Raw genomic sequence first — 16,412 nt, 5'->3', positions numbered from 1 at the left:
AAGAGGAAAACAATAGAATGGAAAAGACTAGAGATCTCTTCAAGAAAATTGGAGCTATCAGGGAAATATTTAATGCAAGGATGGGTACAATAAAGGACAGAAATGCTAAGGATCTAACAGAAGCAGAAGAGATTAAGAAGAGGTGGCAAGAATATACATAAGAACTATATAAAAAAGTTCTTAATGATCCAGATAACCATGATGGTGTAGTCACTCACCTAGAGCCAGACATTCTGGAGTGTGAAGTCAAGTGGGCCTTAGGAAGCATTACTATGAATAAAGCTAGGAGATGATGGAATTCCAGATGAGCTATTTCAAATCCTAAAATATGATGCTGTTAAAGTGCTGCACTCAATATATTAGCAAATTTGGAAAACTCAGCAGTGGCCCCAGGACTGAAAAAGGTCAGTTTTCATTCCAATCCCAAAGAAGGGCAATGCCAAAGAATGTTCCAACTACTGTACAATTGTGCTCGTTTCACATGCTAGTAAGATTATGCTCAAAATCTTTCAAGCTAGGCTTCAGCAGTATGTGAACTGAGAACTGCCAGATGTACAAGTTGGGTTTAGAAAAGGTAGAGGAACCAGAGATCGAATTGCCAACATTCATTGGATCACAGAGAAAGCAAGGAATTCCAGAAAAACATCTGCTTCTGCTTCATTGACTACACTAAAGCCTCTGACTGTGTGGACCACAATAAACTGTGGAAAATTCTTAAAGAGATGGGAATATCAGAACACTTTACTTGTCTCCTAAGAAACCTGTATGTGGGTCAAGAATCAACAGTTAGAATCGGACATAGAGCAATGGACTGGTGTTACTTTCCCTTTCAAAATTGGGAAAGGAGTATGACAAGGCTGTATATTGTCACCCTGCTTATTCAACTTATTAATATATTCAGAGTACATGACATGAAATACTGGGCTGGATGAATAACAAGCTGGAATCAAGATTGCCAGGAGAAATAATAACAACCTCAGATATGCAGATGATACCACTCTAATGGCAGAAAGTAAGAGGAACTAAAGAGCCTCTTGATGAGGGTGAAAGAGGAGAGTGAAAAAGCTGGTTTAAAATTCACATTCAAAAAACTAAGATCATGGCATTGGTCCCATCATTTCATGGCAAATAGAAGGGGAAAAAGTAGAAGCAGTGACAGATTTTATTTTCTTGGGCTCCAAAGCCACGCAAATGGTGCCTGCAGCCATGAAATTAAAAGACACTTGCACTTTGCAAGGAAAGCTTTGACAACCTAGACAGCATATTAAAAATCAGAGACATCACTTTGCTGACAAAGGTCTGTATAGTCAAGGCTATGGTTTTTCCAGTAGTCATGTATGGATGTGAGAGCAGGACCATGAAAGAAGTGTGAGCACCAAAGAACTGATGCTTTCAAATTGTGGTACTAGAGAAGACTCTTGAAAGCCCCTTGGATTGCAAGGAGTTCAAAGCAGTCACTCTTAAAGGAAATCAACCCTGAATATTCATTGGAAGGACTGATGCTGAAGCTCTTATACTTTGGTCACCTGATGTGAAGAGCTAGCTCATTGGAAAAGATTGAGGATAAAAGGAGAAGGGAGCGGCAGAGGACGAGATGGTTAGACAGCATCACTGACTCAGTGCATGAATCTTTGTAAACTCCAGGAGATAGTGGAGGACAAGGAAGCCTGGTGTGCTGCAGTCCATGGAGTCACAAAGAGTCAGACATGACTTAGCAACTGAACAACAGCAACAACCCTACCTGAGGCTGCACAAGGAAGAGCTTTCTAACTCAGAAGGTGAAAAAATAAATGGGTTCAAGGCTGGAAAGAAAATTCTGGAAGCCTGGACCCCTTCAGGGTGAAGATTCTAGGCTTTCAGTGGCCTTGAAATCCCTGGAAGCTTTACAGAAACCTTCTTGGCTTTCAGCTCCATGGGGTTCAGAAGGGAGGAGAGGAAAGGAAGGCAAAAAAAAGAACAAAGAGAAAAAGGAAGGAAACAGATGCAGGTCTTTGCACCCTGGCTGAAGACTAGGGTGTTTGGGCCACTGGAGGTGGGAGGTCCAAGCGGGTTTGGTCTGGTGAAATGGACTTTGGGGGTGTAAGTGTGGGTTTGAAGGGTCTGTGGGCAAGGGTCTGGGGGAGTGGAGTGGGATTTGAGTGGAGGATGGGGGAGATAACTTGAGGGCAGGGGTTTGGGGGTATAGGAACCAGAACTGAGGGTTCAGCAGGAGGTTTGGGGATCTGAGCGCAATCCGAGGGTGGAGATTCTTGGGTGTGAGAGAGGAGGCTCTGGGAAGATGGGGGAGGATTGGGACTCAAAGCTAGCTTGGAAGTCTGAGGCCTGGGCCCTAAGTGAGTTCCTGAGACCTAGGGAGGTCTTGGGGAGGGAGTGACCCTGGAAGGAAAGAGGGGGCGGGTCTCAGATTTCTTAGATTAGTTTCTCCAAGTTCCTCCTCTCATCTTGGCTCGGGGCCCGTCACTACCCCTTCCGAGAACAGACCCCGCTCCTGAAGTGCAGTGTTTCACCATCGGGCAGCTCCTACTCCTGTGAGTGAACTCCGTCCCTCTCCACCCACTTCTCCCGCGTCCCACCGTCGCCTTACTCCTCCGGAGAGGCTACTCCCGGACACGCGCAGGTTGCCTTCGCCCCGCCCCTCCCAGATAGGCCCCTCCCCCTACTCGGGCCCCGCCTGTTCGTAGACCGCGCCCCCCGCCCCTTCCCTGGCCCACCCATCTCTTGTCCCTCCTCAGACCCACGCCAGCACCGCTTCCCAGACTCCGCCCCTTTCCCAGGCCCCGCCCCTCCTGTCCCAGAGCAGTCCGGGCTCTTGCCTTTGCCCTCCCCCGCCCATTCTCAGACCCCGCCCTCTCCCGGGCCAGGACCCGCTCCCTTCTCAGGCCCGGCCCCGCCCCTCGCCTAGGGCCCCGCCTTTCCGCAGAGCAGGCCCCGCCCCACCCCCCGCGATTTGGTCTCCCGAGCCGGCGCGCGCGGTTCCCGTCACTAGCACGCGCGGTGGCGGCGGCGGGAAGATGGCGGAGTCCGGCGGCAGTGGTGGCGCTGGTGGCGGCAGCTTCGGCGCTGGTCCGGGCCCCGAGCGCCCGAGCAGGTGAGACCCAGCCCGCAGGGTGGACCTGCACCTGCCCCAGGGCAAGAGTGGGCTATAAGGAGTCCTGGGGGTCCTGAGGGGTTCGGGATGGCTTGGACCAGCTCGAGGATCCTTACGGGGGCTGCGGGCTTTAGGTGGCCATGGAGTACTGGGGGGACTGAGGGCTATTCATGGGGCATTTGATGGCGGCTTGGGGGCCCCGGGACCTCCAGGCACCTGCATGCGTCCTTAGGGGCCAGAGAGGGCTTTGAGAGACATGGAGATCTGAAGGGAATCCCAGGGATTCCTGATTGTGATATGGCCGTGAGTAACTGAAGATGCCAAGAGGTCTGGGAAGCAAGGAGGTCTTGAGTAAGGGCCATAGGCAATCTTGCAGTTGTTGAGGCTGTCCTGGGGACTCTGAAGAGGGGACTGGGGGAGCTGGGAGAGCTGAGGCTCAGGGCTTCCTGGAGGGTGCTGAAGGACCCTGAGGTTTCCAAGGGTGGTCCTGATAACGTGCTGAGAAGATTTGGGGTGGATGAGGACTGTGGAAGGTTGGGAGTAGGAGGCTTAAGTGAACCTGAGGGCCTGAAAAAGACCCAAGGGACCTGGGAGAATCTGAAAGTAGAAGCTGGTGGTCCCAGTGAGTTCTGATAGGCAGGGAGGGGTCTGGGGGTTCTGGAGATCCTAAGGGGCTGAAGTGGGTCTTGGGAAGCCTGAGAATGGTTTAAAGTCTGAAGGTTAAAAAAGAAAATACTTGAGGAGGGTCCATCTTGGAGCTCCTCCCTCTAGTCCTCTTGGGGTGTAAATTCCCACTCCCTAGGGCAAAGAACTTGAAGCAAGGTATTGCCCTCAGATCATGGTGGAAGAATTCACCCCTTTTGGTCTGAGAGAGGCCTCCTTTATCTTTGGCCAAGTCCTAAGAATGGTTGTTTGAACTCCAGAATTGGCGTAGCAATTAAAAGTGTTTATATGCATTGTTCTGGGTTCTCAGAGGGAAAGAACACCTGTGTTACGATGCAAGACCTTCCTCTGTCTTCCCATTGCACAAGGCCAGCATGGTCTAGATCTCTTCATCCCGGCCCACCAGGACAGCCTGCTACCATTGACTGGCCAAGCAAGTAATTTGGCCTTTTTCTTGCTTGTGAGCTTATGGGAGCAAATAATTTCAGCCAACGTGATAAACAATAAAGTGGTTAATACTAGTGTGTTACAGAGTCAGTCCTTGTTGTGGGGACCTGGGTGCTTGAGTTGGGCTTCAGAGGCCTGTAGTGGGGAGCAGGGAGAAATCAGTAGATTTGGGAAGACATTCAGGGGGTAGAGTGGATAGGACTTGGTGACCACCAGGAGATGGCATGTAATGGACAGATAAGAGGAAACATCGAACCCTAGTCCCTGCTGTGGGCCCTGAGTAGGGATAACCCGGGGCAAGAGCAAGGTATAATTAGTTACATGCTGTACAATTCATTCATTTTACCTGAACAGCTCTTTGACTTAATAAATTTATAGAGTTATGTACCCATTAACACAATCCAAGTTTTCAGAACGTGTCCATCACCACAGTGAATTCCTTCAAGCCCCTTGCAGTCAATCCTTCTCCCAACTCTGGCCCTAGGTACACTCTGATCTGCTGTCACTCTCTGTAGTTTTGTCTTTTTAAAAATTTTATATGAATAGAATCATGTAATATATGGCTTCTTGTGTCTGGCTTCTGTCTCCTAACAGAATATTTTTGAAGTTTCATACGTGTTGTCTCAAGCATCAGAAGTTCATTCTTTTTCACTGCTGCCTAGTATTCCATTGTATTGATGGACATAATTTATTTGTCTGTTTACTGGCTGATGGACTTGTGAGTGGTTTCCATTTTGATAATTGCAAATAAAGTTGCAGTGAACATTTGGGTATGCATCTTTGTGTGGACATATACATTCTTTTTTTAAAAAATTTTCTTAAAAACATATATTTTTATTTATTTGACTATGCTGGGTCTTAGTTGCAGCATGTGGGATGTTTTAGTTGTGACATGTGGGATGTAGTTCCCTGACCAGGGATGGAACCCAGGCTCCTTGCCTTGAGAGTGTGGAGTCTTAGCCTGTGGACCACCAGGAAAGTCCCTGTGTGGACATACACTTTCATCCTCTAGGAGTTGAATGTCTGGGTCCTATGGTAGGTGCAGGTTTAAGTATTTTTTCTTCAAGGTAAAATGGTTCTTTTATTTATTTGTACTTAAACTTATTACCCAACCAGTCAGACTAGGACTATTATTATCATGATGTGGCAAAATACAAAACATCTTTCCACAAATACTTGAGTGATGAACAAATAGGAGTTGTAATAAAACAGCAAAAGCAGCAGAGTAAATCAATGAAGCACATTGTGGTGTAGCCCTTCACCTTAACAATGAGGTTCTTAACAAGCAGGGCCTTTGTATCCCAGAAAAATGTAAAAAATAGTTCATCACATCTTTGTACTTTTGTTTCCTATTTTTGAGATTAGATTAAAAAATATGGAATGCTTCACAAATTTGAATGTCATCCATGTTCAGGGGCCATGTTAATTTCAACATTGTTCCAATTTTAGTATGTGGGTTGCCAAAGCAAGCACTTGTAGGTTTAATTTAAAAAACTGCCAAGTTGTTTTTCCAGAGTGGCTGCACCCTAACTCTTTTCCTACCAGCGATGTGCAAGAGTTCCTGTTGCTCCCCAACACCGGATGTAGCCAGTCTTTAATTTTAGCCATTCTAAGTGTACCTTGGTATCTTATTTTGATTTTATTTGCATATCCTTATTAACTCATGATGTTGGACATCTTTTCATGGTCTCAGTGGCCACTCAGGTCTTTGGTAAAGTGTCTTTTCCAATCTTTTGTACATTTTTTACTTGGCTTGTCTTCTTGACTTCTTTTCGTGTTCTAGATACAAGTCCTTTATCAGATATACTATTTGCAACTATTGTCTCCCAGCCTGTAGCTTGTCTTTTTGTTTTTTTAATGGTATCTCTCATGGGGCAAAAGTTTATCATCTTGAGGAGGTCTCCTTTATCTCATTCTTCATTATGGATCTTGTTTCTAGTTTCATATCTAAGAAATTTTTTCTGAACAGAGGCATTTTCTTTTTTTCTTTTTTAATATTTGTTTGGCTTCCCCCTTGTTTGGCATGGTTGCAGCACGTGGAATCATTGATCTTTCATTCTGGCACACAGGATCTTTTAGTCAAACCGGGCCCCCTGCATGGGGAGTGCAGTGTCATAGCCACTGGACCACCAGGGAAGTCCTGGAGGCATTTTCTTTTTTAAAATATTTATTTATTTAATTTTGGATGTGAAGGAACCTTCAGGCTTAGTTGCTCTGTGGCATATGGGGTCTTAGTTCCCCGACCAGGGATTGAACCCACGCCCCCTGCATTGGAAGGCGAAGTCTTAGCCACTGGACCACCAGGGAAGTCCCTTGGAAGCATTTTATTAAAAGATATCTCCCTCATCTCTGAGATGCTCATTTGCCTCCTACCCTCCATCCCAGTGAAAAATCTGTTGTCTGGAGCAGCTGATACGGGGAGGGTCTTATCCCTTAGATGCTCGTGTGGGAAAAGGGCAAGAATCCCTCATACGGTGAGATGGAGCATACAGAAAGGAGATCAAAATTGGAGAGAGATTGTAGCACACAAGATTCTCCCAAGGATCCTTCTGAGATGTAGAGGCCCTTGTAGGATTGGTCATTTATTCGTTCCTTCATTTATTCCAAACCAGCTGTACCAGTACATGACCTGCCTGTACCTCATTCCTCTTCATCCTTGCATTCTAAGATCATGGCCTCTTAGAGGCACCTGCCTGACCCCCTGAGCTCAACTTGCCCCAGGAAAACTTTTTCTGGTCACCTTGTTGTGTTGGCTTTTTAGGGTAAAATCTATGTAACATCAGTTCAGTTTAGTTTAGTCACTCAGTCGTGTCCAACTCTTTGCAATGCCATTAACCGCAGCATGCCAGGCCTGCCTGTCCATCACCAACTCCCAGAGTCCACCCAAACCCATATCCATTGAGTCAGTGAAACCATCCGACCATCTCGTCCTCTGTTGTCCCTTCCCTTCCTGCCCTCAGTCTTTCCCAGCATCAGGGTCTTTTCAAATGAGTCAGCTCTTCACATGAAGTGGCCAAAGTATTGGAGATTCAGCTTTAACATCAGTCCTTCCAATGAACACCCAGGACTGATCTCCTTTAGGATGGACTGGTTGGATCTCCTTGCAGTCCAAGGGACTCTCGAGAGTCTTCTCCAACACCACAGTTCAAAAGCATCAATTCTTTGGCACTCAGCTTTCTTTATAGTCCAACTCTCACATCCATACGTGACCACTGGAAAAACCGTACCCTTGACTAAACTGACCTTTGTTGGCAAAGTAATGTCTCTGCTTTTTAATATGCTGTCTAGGTTGGTCATAACTTTTCTTCCAAGGAGTAAGCATCTTTTAATATCATGGCTGAAATCACCATCTGCAGTTATTTTGGAGACCAGGGAAATAAAGTCAGTCACTGTTTCCACTGTTTGCCCATCTATTTCCCATGAAGTGATGGGACCAGATGCCATGATCTTAGTTTTCTGAATGTTGAGCTTTAAGCCAACTTTTTCACTCTCCTCTTTCATCAAGAGGCTTTTTAGTTCTTCACTTTCTGCCATAAGAGTGGTGTCATCTGCATATCTGAGGTTATTGATATTTCTCCCGGCAATCTTGATTCCAGCTTGTGCTTCCTCCAGCCCAGAGTTTCTCATGGTGTACTCTGCATATAAGTTAAATAAGCAGGGTGACAATATACAGCCTTGATGTACTCCTTTTCCTATTTGGAACCAGTCTGTTGTTCCATGTCCAGTTCTAACTGTTGCTTCCTGACCTGCATACAGGTTTCTAAAGAGGCAGGTCAGGTGGTCTGGTATTCCCATCTCTTTCAGAATTTTTCACAGTTTATTGTGATCCACACAGTCAAAGGCTTTGGCATGGTCAATAAAGCAGAAATAGATGTTTTTTTGAAACTCTCTTGCTTTTTTGATGGTCCAGCGGATATTGGCAATTTGATCTCTGGTTCCTCTGCCTTTTCTTAAACCAGCTTGAACATCTGGAAGTTCACGGTTCACGTATTGCTGAAGCCTGGCTTGGAGAATTTTGAGCATTACGTTGCTAGTGTGTGAGATGAGTGCAATTGTGTGGTAGTTTGAGCATTCTTTGGCATTGCCTTTCTTAGGAATTGGAATGAAAACTGACCTTTTCCAGTCCTGTGGCCACTGCTGAGTTTTCCAAATTTGCTGACATACTGAGTGCAGCACTTTCACAGCATCATCTTTCAGGATTTGAAATAGCTCAACTGGAATTCCATCACCTCTACTAGCTTTGTTCGTAGTGATGCTTCCTAAGGCCCACTTGACTTCGCATTCCAGGATGTCTGGCTCTAGGTGAGTGATCACACCATCGTGATTATCTGGGTCGTGAAGATCTTTTTTGTACAGTTCTTCTGTGTATTCTTGCCACCTCTTCTTAATATCTTCTGCTTCTGTTAGATCCATACCATTTCTGTCATGTAACATAAAACTCACCAGTTTAAAGTGTACCATTCATTGGTATCCAACATATTCACAGTGTTGTGCAACTATCACCTCTGTCTAGTTCCAGAACATCTCCATCAGCCGAAAAGGAAATCTTTTCCCCATTAGCAGTCACTCCCCTTCCCCCCTCCCCCAGCCCCTGACGACTACTCATCTACTTTCTGTCTCTATAAAGTTACCTGTTTTATAAATAGAACAATACCATATGCAACCTTCAGTGTCTTTGACTCCATAGAATGTTTTCACAGTTCATTCACAAGGTCATATATATAAGTACTTCATTTCTTTTTATGGCTGCGTAACATTCCATTGTGTGGACATACCACATTTTGCTTATCCATTTACTAGTTGAAGGACGTTTAGCTTGGTTCCACCTTTTGGCTGGTTTGGATAATGCTGCTATGCACATGCATATATAGGTTTTTGTCTGAACACCTGTGTTCACTTCTTTGGGTGTATGTACCAGGAGTGGAATCGCTGGGTCCTATGGCTGCTGTGTGTCCTGGAACTTGCACTCACCACTCAACACTACTTGGTGTGTTTATTAGTGGAAATGCCTTGAGGGTGGAGAACATGTCTGTCTTGTGTACTCTTGGTCTTGTATGCCTGGAGCATGGGCAGCCCAGAGGAAGGAAGTGTTCAAAAAATGTGGTTGAGGGAGGGATGGGGTGGGAGGAATGGATGAATGAATGGAGTGTGGAAAAGCTCTCTAGGGCTTGCAGTCTGGCTGGTTGGAAGTCCCTTCTAGGTGGTCACGTCCGTTCCTTGTCTTCTTGGGGAGACTTGTGGGGCTGCCAAGGACTGGGGGGAGGCTGGCCCTGTCTGTGAGGATGGTTGGTTTCCCAGCTTTCCAGGTGGTGCCTGCATCTGCCTTGTTGTCCCATGAAGGGTTTTGTTATTTGGCCAGGGGTGGGGGCGGTTCCTGTCTTTCCCTTAGCCCTTCCAACAGTCCCAACAATTCGGAAAACTGTCCTTAGGAGTGATGGCGTTTTCCCCCCACCCAACAACACCCCCAGCATTACGTAACTTGTTTGTTCCAAGTTCACTTTTCTGCAACCAGTGGGGAGGAAAAAGAAAGAGAAAAGCTTATTCTCTTTCCTTCCTATCTCGAGGGATCAACAAAAAAACCCGTTAATGACCAAGCTGAACCTTCAGGATGGACAGAGCGTGGCTGCCTTAGCTGGGGGCTTGCTGAGGGGAGGTGGGATCCTAGCTGCAAGGCTCAGTCACACCAAAGATCCTTGTTCTGCGGCAGCCCCCCTCCCAGCTCCACCTCAGGCCCTTGCCGGGGGTCTAGACTCCTAGAGAGAGAGGAGGTTTGTGGGGTGTTGCGAGAAGGAGGGGGAGCTCTCCTGGGAGTTGCACCTCCGCGACTACAATTCCACTGCTGTGAGGTACCCGGCGGCTCATTCAGGAGGAGCCTTCTTGCCACAGAGGCTCTTCAGACGTTGGGCCTTTGGCACTCCTCTTTCCTCAGCCCATCGTTCCTAAAGGTGTCTGGATGGGGCCCAGTCTCACTGATTCACACCGCTTCTAAGGGACGAGGCACAAGTGTCTGGTTGAGGGCCACACCAGCCACAGGTGTTTCCCTGGGAAGTCAAACTGGGATACCGCGTGAGTGGGTTTGGCCCAGTTCAGCCGTGGCGTCTGCTCCTGGCTTGGTGGCTTTTGCTTGTTTAAACTTCCTTCACCAGCCCTCTCTGGCTGCACCCTAGATCTTCTCCACACATCCCCAAGGGTCTGGAGGAGTCCAGCCTCCCTAACCTCTGTGTGAAAAACTGGAGGATGATTTGGCCTTCTGAGAAGGTTCTTGTTCCTTTGGCCTTGTCATCTTTTCAGCTGAGAGGGAAAGGCCAGAGTCTGACCCTTCAGAGACAGGGGCTCCTGGGAATTCTGGGAGATGTGGCAGCATCAGGCACCTCATGAGACCCACATGCTTGTTGCATGCCTTGGGCATGTCTGCAACCCTCTGGGTGTTAGAGTCTTCATTCAAAAAGTGTTCAAAGGGTACCCAGCATATTGCACATGTGTGTGTGTTAGCGTGGAGGTGGCAATGTGGTCCTGCAGTTCTCATGCAGTTAGCATTCTGTCCACTGCCCACGTGGCCACGAAGGGACCCTGGGGTGTTTGGCTGGTTTTGTTAATGAGCCAGTGTGGCAGATTGGGAAGAGAAAGCTGGTCTCTTAGTCTAGGCTGCCACACAGAGTGTCATAGACTGGGTGGCTTATAAACAGCAGAAATTTATTTCTCAAAGTTCTGGAGGCTGAGAAGTCCAAGATCAAGGCGCCGACAGATTTGGTGCTGGAGAGGCCACTTCCTGGTTCATAGACACACTTTCCTTGCTGTGTCCTCACAGAGTGGAAGGCTCTACACTGCTCTCTGGGGTCACTTTATAAGGGCACTAATCCCATTCATGAGGGCCCCATACTCATGACCTAATTAATCACCCCCCAAAGGCCCTACCTTCTGATACCATCACATCAGAGAATAGGTCTCCACATACGAATTTTCAGTCTTTGGTAGTTGGGTTGAGCAGTTTGAAGGACACTGGGATTTTTACTTGGTGGCCATGTAGCAGGGCCAATGGGAGAATGGAACATGTCAAGTCTGAGCTGCTTCTGCAGCAGCATGAGTACAGATGGCACCACGTGAGCCTGGGCCCTGGAGACAGAGTGTGGAGCCTGAGCTGGTGGGTCTTGGCAGAGTGTGAGGGTGGGGGCAGTTGAGTTTGGGGCGAGCCAGAGGGAGCGCAGAGGTGGAGGCGCTCGGAGCCGGGCCACGCAGCTCAGCTCCACCTCTAGGAGCGAGGCGCCCCTTTCCTCACCTTCTGGCCAGCAGGGTCCCTTGAGCTCACGATGTGAAATAGCTCTGAACTCTGCATACTTCGCCCCGAATTGTGCAGCCTGATTATCTCACAGCTGGACTGCTTCCAGCCAGTAGCTGCAACCCCCAGGGGACAGCCTTCTTGTTATCGGCCATACTTATGGGGTAGGAAGGTTTTATTAGCCTCCACTATCATTGTGTCGTCTCTAGGGAGCGGGTTCAGTATGTCATCCCACTTTCCTTAACTGGTTATGTTTTTATTATTGATCCTCATGGGAGAGCTCAGTGAGGCCAGGTCGGAGGTTTGTGCCTGTCTCCTCCTCCTGCTTTAAAGTGGGACCTCTCTGCACTCCCGCCCTTTGGTCTTTGAGCATGTTTCTGACTCAGGGTTGAAGGTCCTGGAGAAGGGAGCAGGGAAGGCAACTTCCCAGCGTGCCCAGTTCCTTTCTCTTGTGGACAGCGCTCAGCACTCATCTGATACCTTTGTGTTCTGCTGGCAGTTGTCACCTGCCTCCTGTGTACCTACTGCTTTCTGTGGTGTTGGGCATGTGGGGCCCCTGGACAGAGGGGGGTGGGCCCATGTGGGTTGCTTACACCCCAGCATGTGAAACTCGTGAGCCGTCATTTCCCCACGTTTGCCATAAATGATCCCGAGGCTGAGTTGGAGATTCCTGTCTTCTCCAGCAGGTTCTGGGAACCCCCTTACAAATGAGGTTGACCAGAGGCTCAAAGTTAGAGCCACCAGCTTGGGGGAGGGGAGGCTCTGGAGGTGGACTGTTTTCTGGGTACAGGCAAGTGGCAAGTGTAGATTCTAAAGGTGGAGGAACCTGGCTTTTTAGGGATCCTGAGGGCAGAGAGGAACTGGAGAAGGTGAGAGGGAGGAGGGGGAGGCAGAGGGGCTGGCGTAGGGTTTGGGTGAGGGGGCACCTGGGTCAGATTCATGTTTCAGAAGGATCCTTCTGGCGGGAGATGAACGGGTTTGGGCCAAGGTGGGAGGCTGTGGCGATGGTGAGTTGTGAATGGGTTTGGGGAAGATTCAAGGTTGAACTTGTGTGACATGCTAACCCATGGTGGCAGCCAGGCGGGGAGTCACCAGTTCTCAGGCTTCTGCCATGGACCAAAGAGTGAATGCTGAGGGGTAGCCCCCAGGCAGGAGGAGGAGGCCCCACTCGGCTTGAGCGTCTCTGCTGTCTGAGAGCAACCAGAGGAGGCAGGGAGCAGAGACAGACATCTGGCCTGGAGGGCTCAAGTTCCCCCCTCTCTCCTGGAAAGTCCTCATGCCTCTGCTCTCCCAACAGCCAGGACCTGGTCCTTCCCAGTTCGAGTCCCACCTCCCCTCTGACCTCCTCCTCGAGAGCACTCACCACACACACACTGATTTGCTCTTTCTTCCTCTAATCCACTGGCACATGGTGACGTTTCCACCTTTGACCACATCTGGTTCCGGCTCTTTCTTCCACCTTCTCCTTATCCTGCCCTGAGCCACCGTTGACTGTTGCCCTCCTGCGTCCCGTCCCCCGACTCCTGCTGGTGGCACCCTCCCAAGGCGGGCATCAGACTGGGCTGCTCCCTTGCCTGACACCTGCCAGGGGCTTCCTAACTCGCAGAACAATGTCAGAGCAAAGTCCACTTCTCCACATGAGCCCCTTGGCCCCTGCCACTGCTCTCCAGACTTCCACAGCTTGTGCCTCCAGCGGCATGCTGGCGCCCCTCCTGGCCTTTGACCTCACCCTCCCTTGGCTGGAGTGACCTGTCGAGGACACTCCACAGCTCCAGGGTTGCCTCCTTGGGGCCTGGCCACTCTGTCCACCATGACCCCGCTGCCTGCCCCTTTGTTCTCTGACCCACGCTCATGATCCATTCTGTGTTCTTAAGGATCCGTGTCCCCTAGAATGTGCGCTCCCTGAGGGCAGGGCTTCACGGTGGGGGCTCTGATACAACCTAGCAGGTATTCTCCCCACAGTCTGCGATGGATTTGCCAGAGGAGCTGGCCTGATTGCAGGCTTCTGGAACAGCCCCCCACGGCTGGCTGAGCCAGGGTCACTCTTCTTCTCCTGATTTGAATTAATGGCAGGGATGTTGTTGTTCAGCTGCTCAGTCGTGTCCGACTCTTTGCGACTGCATGGACTGCAGCACGCCAGGCTTCCCTGTCCTCCACTATCCCCCGGAGTTTGCTCAGACTCACGTCCAGTGGGTCGGTGAGCCATGGTTCAGGCAGAGAAACAGAAACTCTCAGGTGTGTTGTCAGGGAAGCCGCCTCCATTAGAGAGCAGCCAGTGGGCATCACCCTCGTGCGTGTGCTTCGTGGGGCTCAAGGCCAGAATCACGGTGCTGCGCTGAAGATGAGAAAGTGTCCTGCTGCTCTCCGCGTCCAGCTGCCTGCAGGGGGAAGTGGGGGCTGGGGCCCTCCTCCTCCTCCTCCTCCTGTGGTAGCCGCTCCACAGCTGTGCAGACGGCTCTTAACACTTGTTAACCCCAGTCTCCAGTCCCTTACTCCTCCCCCGCCCCTCCCTGTCTCCCTCCAGAGAGGGCTGCTCAGGACTCCCACAGCTCATCCCCCATGGCCAGGAGAGCCTTTCCCTAACATTCCTCTGCGGAGTGGGTTTTGGGGCGCATCCAGGGTGATTTCAGCCCCCTCTCCAAGCAGCCCAGCCGTTGAGCTCTTCCCGTGGACCACCTCGCCGCACGCTGAGAATATTGATTTGGGAGGAAGTGGCCGGCACCTGGGGGGAATCACAGACCTTTCCTGTGAGGGAAGCAGCTTCCGGAATTGAACACACTCGGCCCGCAGGAAATCTTGAGGGGGGGACCTCTGGGCTTTTAAAGGCCTCAAGGGGGGGTCACCCGAGGATCGAGGCCGAAGACGTTTTCTGACGCCACAACTGCCAGATTCCACAGGGGTCAAAGACAGACGGGATCCGAGCGGGGCTGGGCTGGGCTGGGCTGGGCTGGATATCCGGAGAGCTTGCCTCTCAAAGGGATGTTAGAATTTGAAACAGTCTGCCGGAGGAAGCGGGAGCAGGCAGACATGGTCACCCAGAACCTCCCACGACCGGAGCTGAGAGTGGGGCATTCTCCCAAATGGGGATCTTAGGGAGTGGTGACAAAGTGCCCATGAAGCAGCTGGCATGTGGGGGGGCCCACTGTAGACCCCTGAGGTAGACTCCATTTGAAAAACTTCCAGGACTGTTGTTAAAGCCATAACTGTGCTTGCCATGGTGGAGTCTGGTCCCGGAGGGTTTCTCGTGGTCTTTTCTCTCCCCACTGCTGTCATGCGAGGGGTTATGGCAGCCCGTGTGCCCGTAAGGCGAGGAGGCTGGGAACACACAAATGTTTATGCTCCACGTGAGTCACTCGCAGAAACTCTGAGTGGTGTTTTCCCTGCTGAGGCTGATGGCATTGGGCTGCCCTGCAGCTCCAGCCTTAGGCATGCTTTCAGCATTTTAGCATTTAGAGTTGCTGAACTTTCACAGTAGGGGCACGGGTAGCTTGCTGACCTTGGCTGTGTCCTTCCAGGCAGGCGGGGCTCAGGCTGTCTATCTGGTCACCACTCACTGGCCTGCAGATCCGCGAGGCCTCCTCGCCTCCACTCCCAGGGCAGGAAGGCTGTGTGCATGGCAGGGAGAGGTGGAGGGGGAGAAGTGTTGACTCCACAGTGGTTTTTCCAGAGGCTCGTCTGGAGTTCAAGCCCCGGATTTGAAACTCCTGACATCAAAGGCCGCCATTGGTTCCAGGAGCCAAAAACTCAGCTCACTACCTTCAGTTAAAAAATAAAAGCTCATCGTTCACATAAACAATAAGTTCAGGGAGAATTCCAGGTTTAGGTACATTAAATGCAGGGCTCAGATGATTCCTCTGCAATCTATGTCTCCTGTCTCAGCTCTCTGACTTCCTTCCTGGTTGGGCAAGGTGATCTCACCTTGCTTCTCAGCATCCTGGCAACTCTAGGGGGAAGACAAGCTTCCATCCTGGTGGCTGCAGCAGAAGTCCCAGGGAAGGCTCTGCTTGGGTCAGATGGGTCACGCCCCCTCTCCTGGGACCAGGCTGGGGCCTGGGAGGCTCTGGTTGGCCAGGCTGGGTTGTGAGTCTCCCTTTTCAGCCCAGGGGTGGGTCTCCTTATCCTTACCACTGGGGCCGAGGGTGAAGGAGGAAAACAGGGATCCTTTATTAGAGGAAGGAAGGGATATTGGCACTCCCCGCACCCCCCCACTCCATGAAGATATTCATGATTGGCCCCTTTTGTTGCCTAAGTTTATGCTGCTATTAGAAGATCCTTGCTGAGCCATACCTGTATCTTTGTCTGCCTGTATGTAGCCTAGCATCACTGGGCATGAGCATGTGCCATTTGGCAGAACTGTCCCTTTCAGAGCCTCAACACCTGCCCTGCCAGGGGAGGCAGCTGGGCTGGGCCCTGAGATGTTGGAATTTTCAATGCTGGAATCTCACGGGATTTCCCAGTGGTGTTCTGGGGCCAGGCAGTCTTGTGCCTACTTGCCTGATTTGTAGAGTGAAGGGGTTGTGCTCATTCACGTGGCCACATCTCCAAGCCCAGTGCAGCAGGGATAATGTGGGGGGATGGGGACTTACTGGGATCAGCCTCTTGTCAATGCGTAGGAACAAAACAAGCGAAGCTTCAGCCTGAGATCTGCTTATTAGCCACCTTTTCAGCCCCTGGCATGGGGGCCCTGGCTGAGCTTTGAGAAGTCGTGGAGGCTGTAGGAAGCCCCGCCTAGGCCGTGAGGGCAAGGAAAGCCTTGGGGGAGACCTTCTGCTTCAAGAAAGCTTGGAAGGGTAGATGCTGGAGGAGTGTGGCAGAGCTGGTGGGCTGGAGAGTGAAGCGTGGGGAGGAGGGGTGGGGGGACAGAAGGAGCTGGCGGTTTGCTTAGGGAATAGCATGAGCAAAGTGTGGAGGTAAGACATCCCAGAGAGAAGCCTGCTG

The 16,412-nt window shown here is 50.2% G+C and overlaps 1 protein-coding gene and 1 non-coding gene across 9 annotated transcripts in view; one reads left to right on the top strand and one right to left on the bottom strand.

The window, feature by feature from the left end:
- Positions 1–2,984: 2,984 nt before the first annotated feature.
- Positions 2,985–16,412, top strand: part of KLHL26 (kelch like family member 26) — a 29,675-nt gene continuing 16,247 nt past the window's right edge. For all 8 annotated transcript variants that reach the window (XM_081496021.1, XM_081496018.1, XM_081496024.1 and 5 more), the window contains exon 1: positions 2,985–3,088. In XM_081496021.1, the coding sequence (XP_081352147.1) occupies positions 3,012–3,088 (77 nt within the window). In that variant the 5' untranslated portion in view covers positions 2,985–3,011. The remainder of the gene's footprint in view (positions 3,089–16,412) is intronic.
- Positions 5,568–5,669, bottom strand: LOC145511791 (U6 spliceosomal RNA). Its single transcript, XR_014058170.1, has one exon. It is a non-coding gene; the product is annotated as a U6 spliceosomal RNA (small nuclear RNA).

This window comes from Giraffa tippelskirchi, chromosome 6 (assembly GCF_054371585.1).
Source record: "Giraffa tippelskirchi isolate mGirTip1 chromosome 6, T2T-mGirTip1v1.2.pri, whole genome shotgun sequence".
In the NCBI taxonomy this organism is placed as follows: Eukaryota; Metazoa; Chordata; class Mammalia; order Artiodactyla; family Giraffidae; genus Giraffa; species Giraffa tippelskirchi.
The sequence above is the reverse complement of the archived record's forward strand: the minus strand, read 5'-3'. Positions and strand labels throughout refer to the sequence as shown.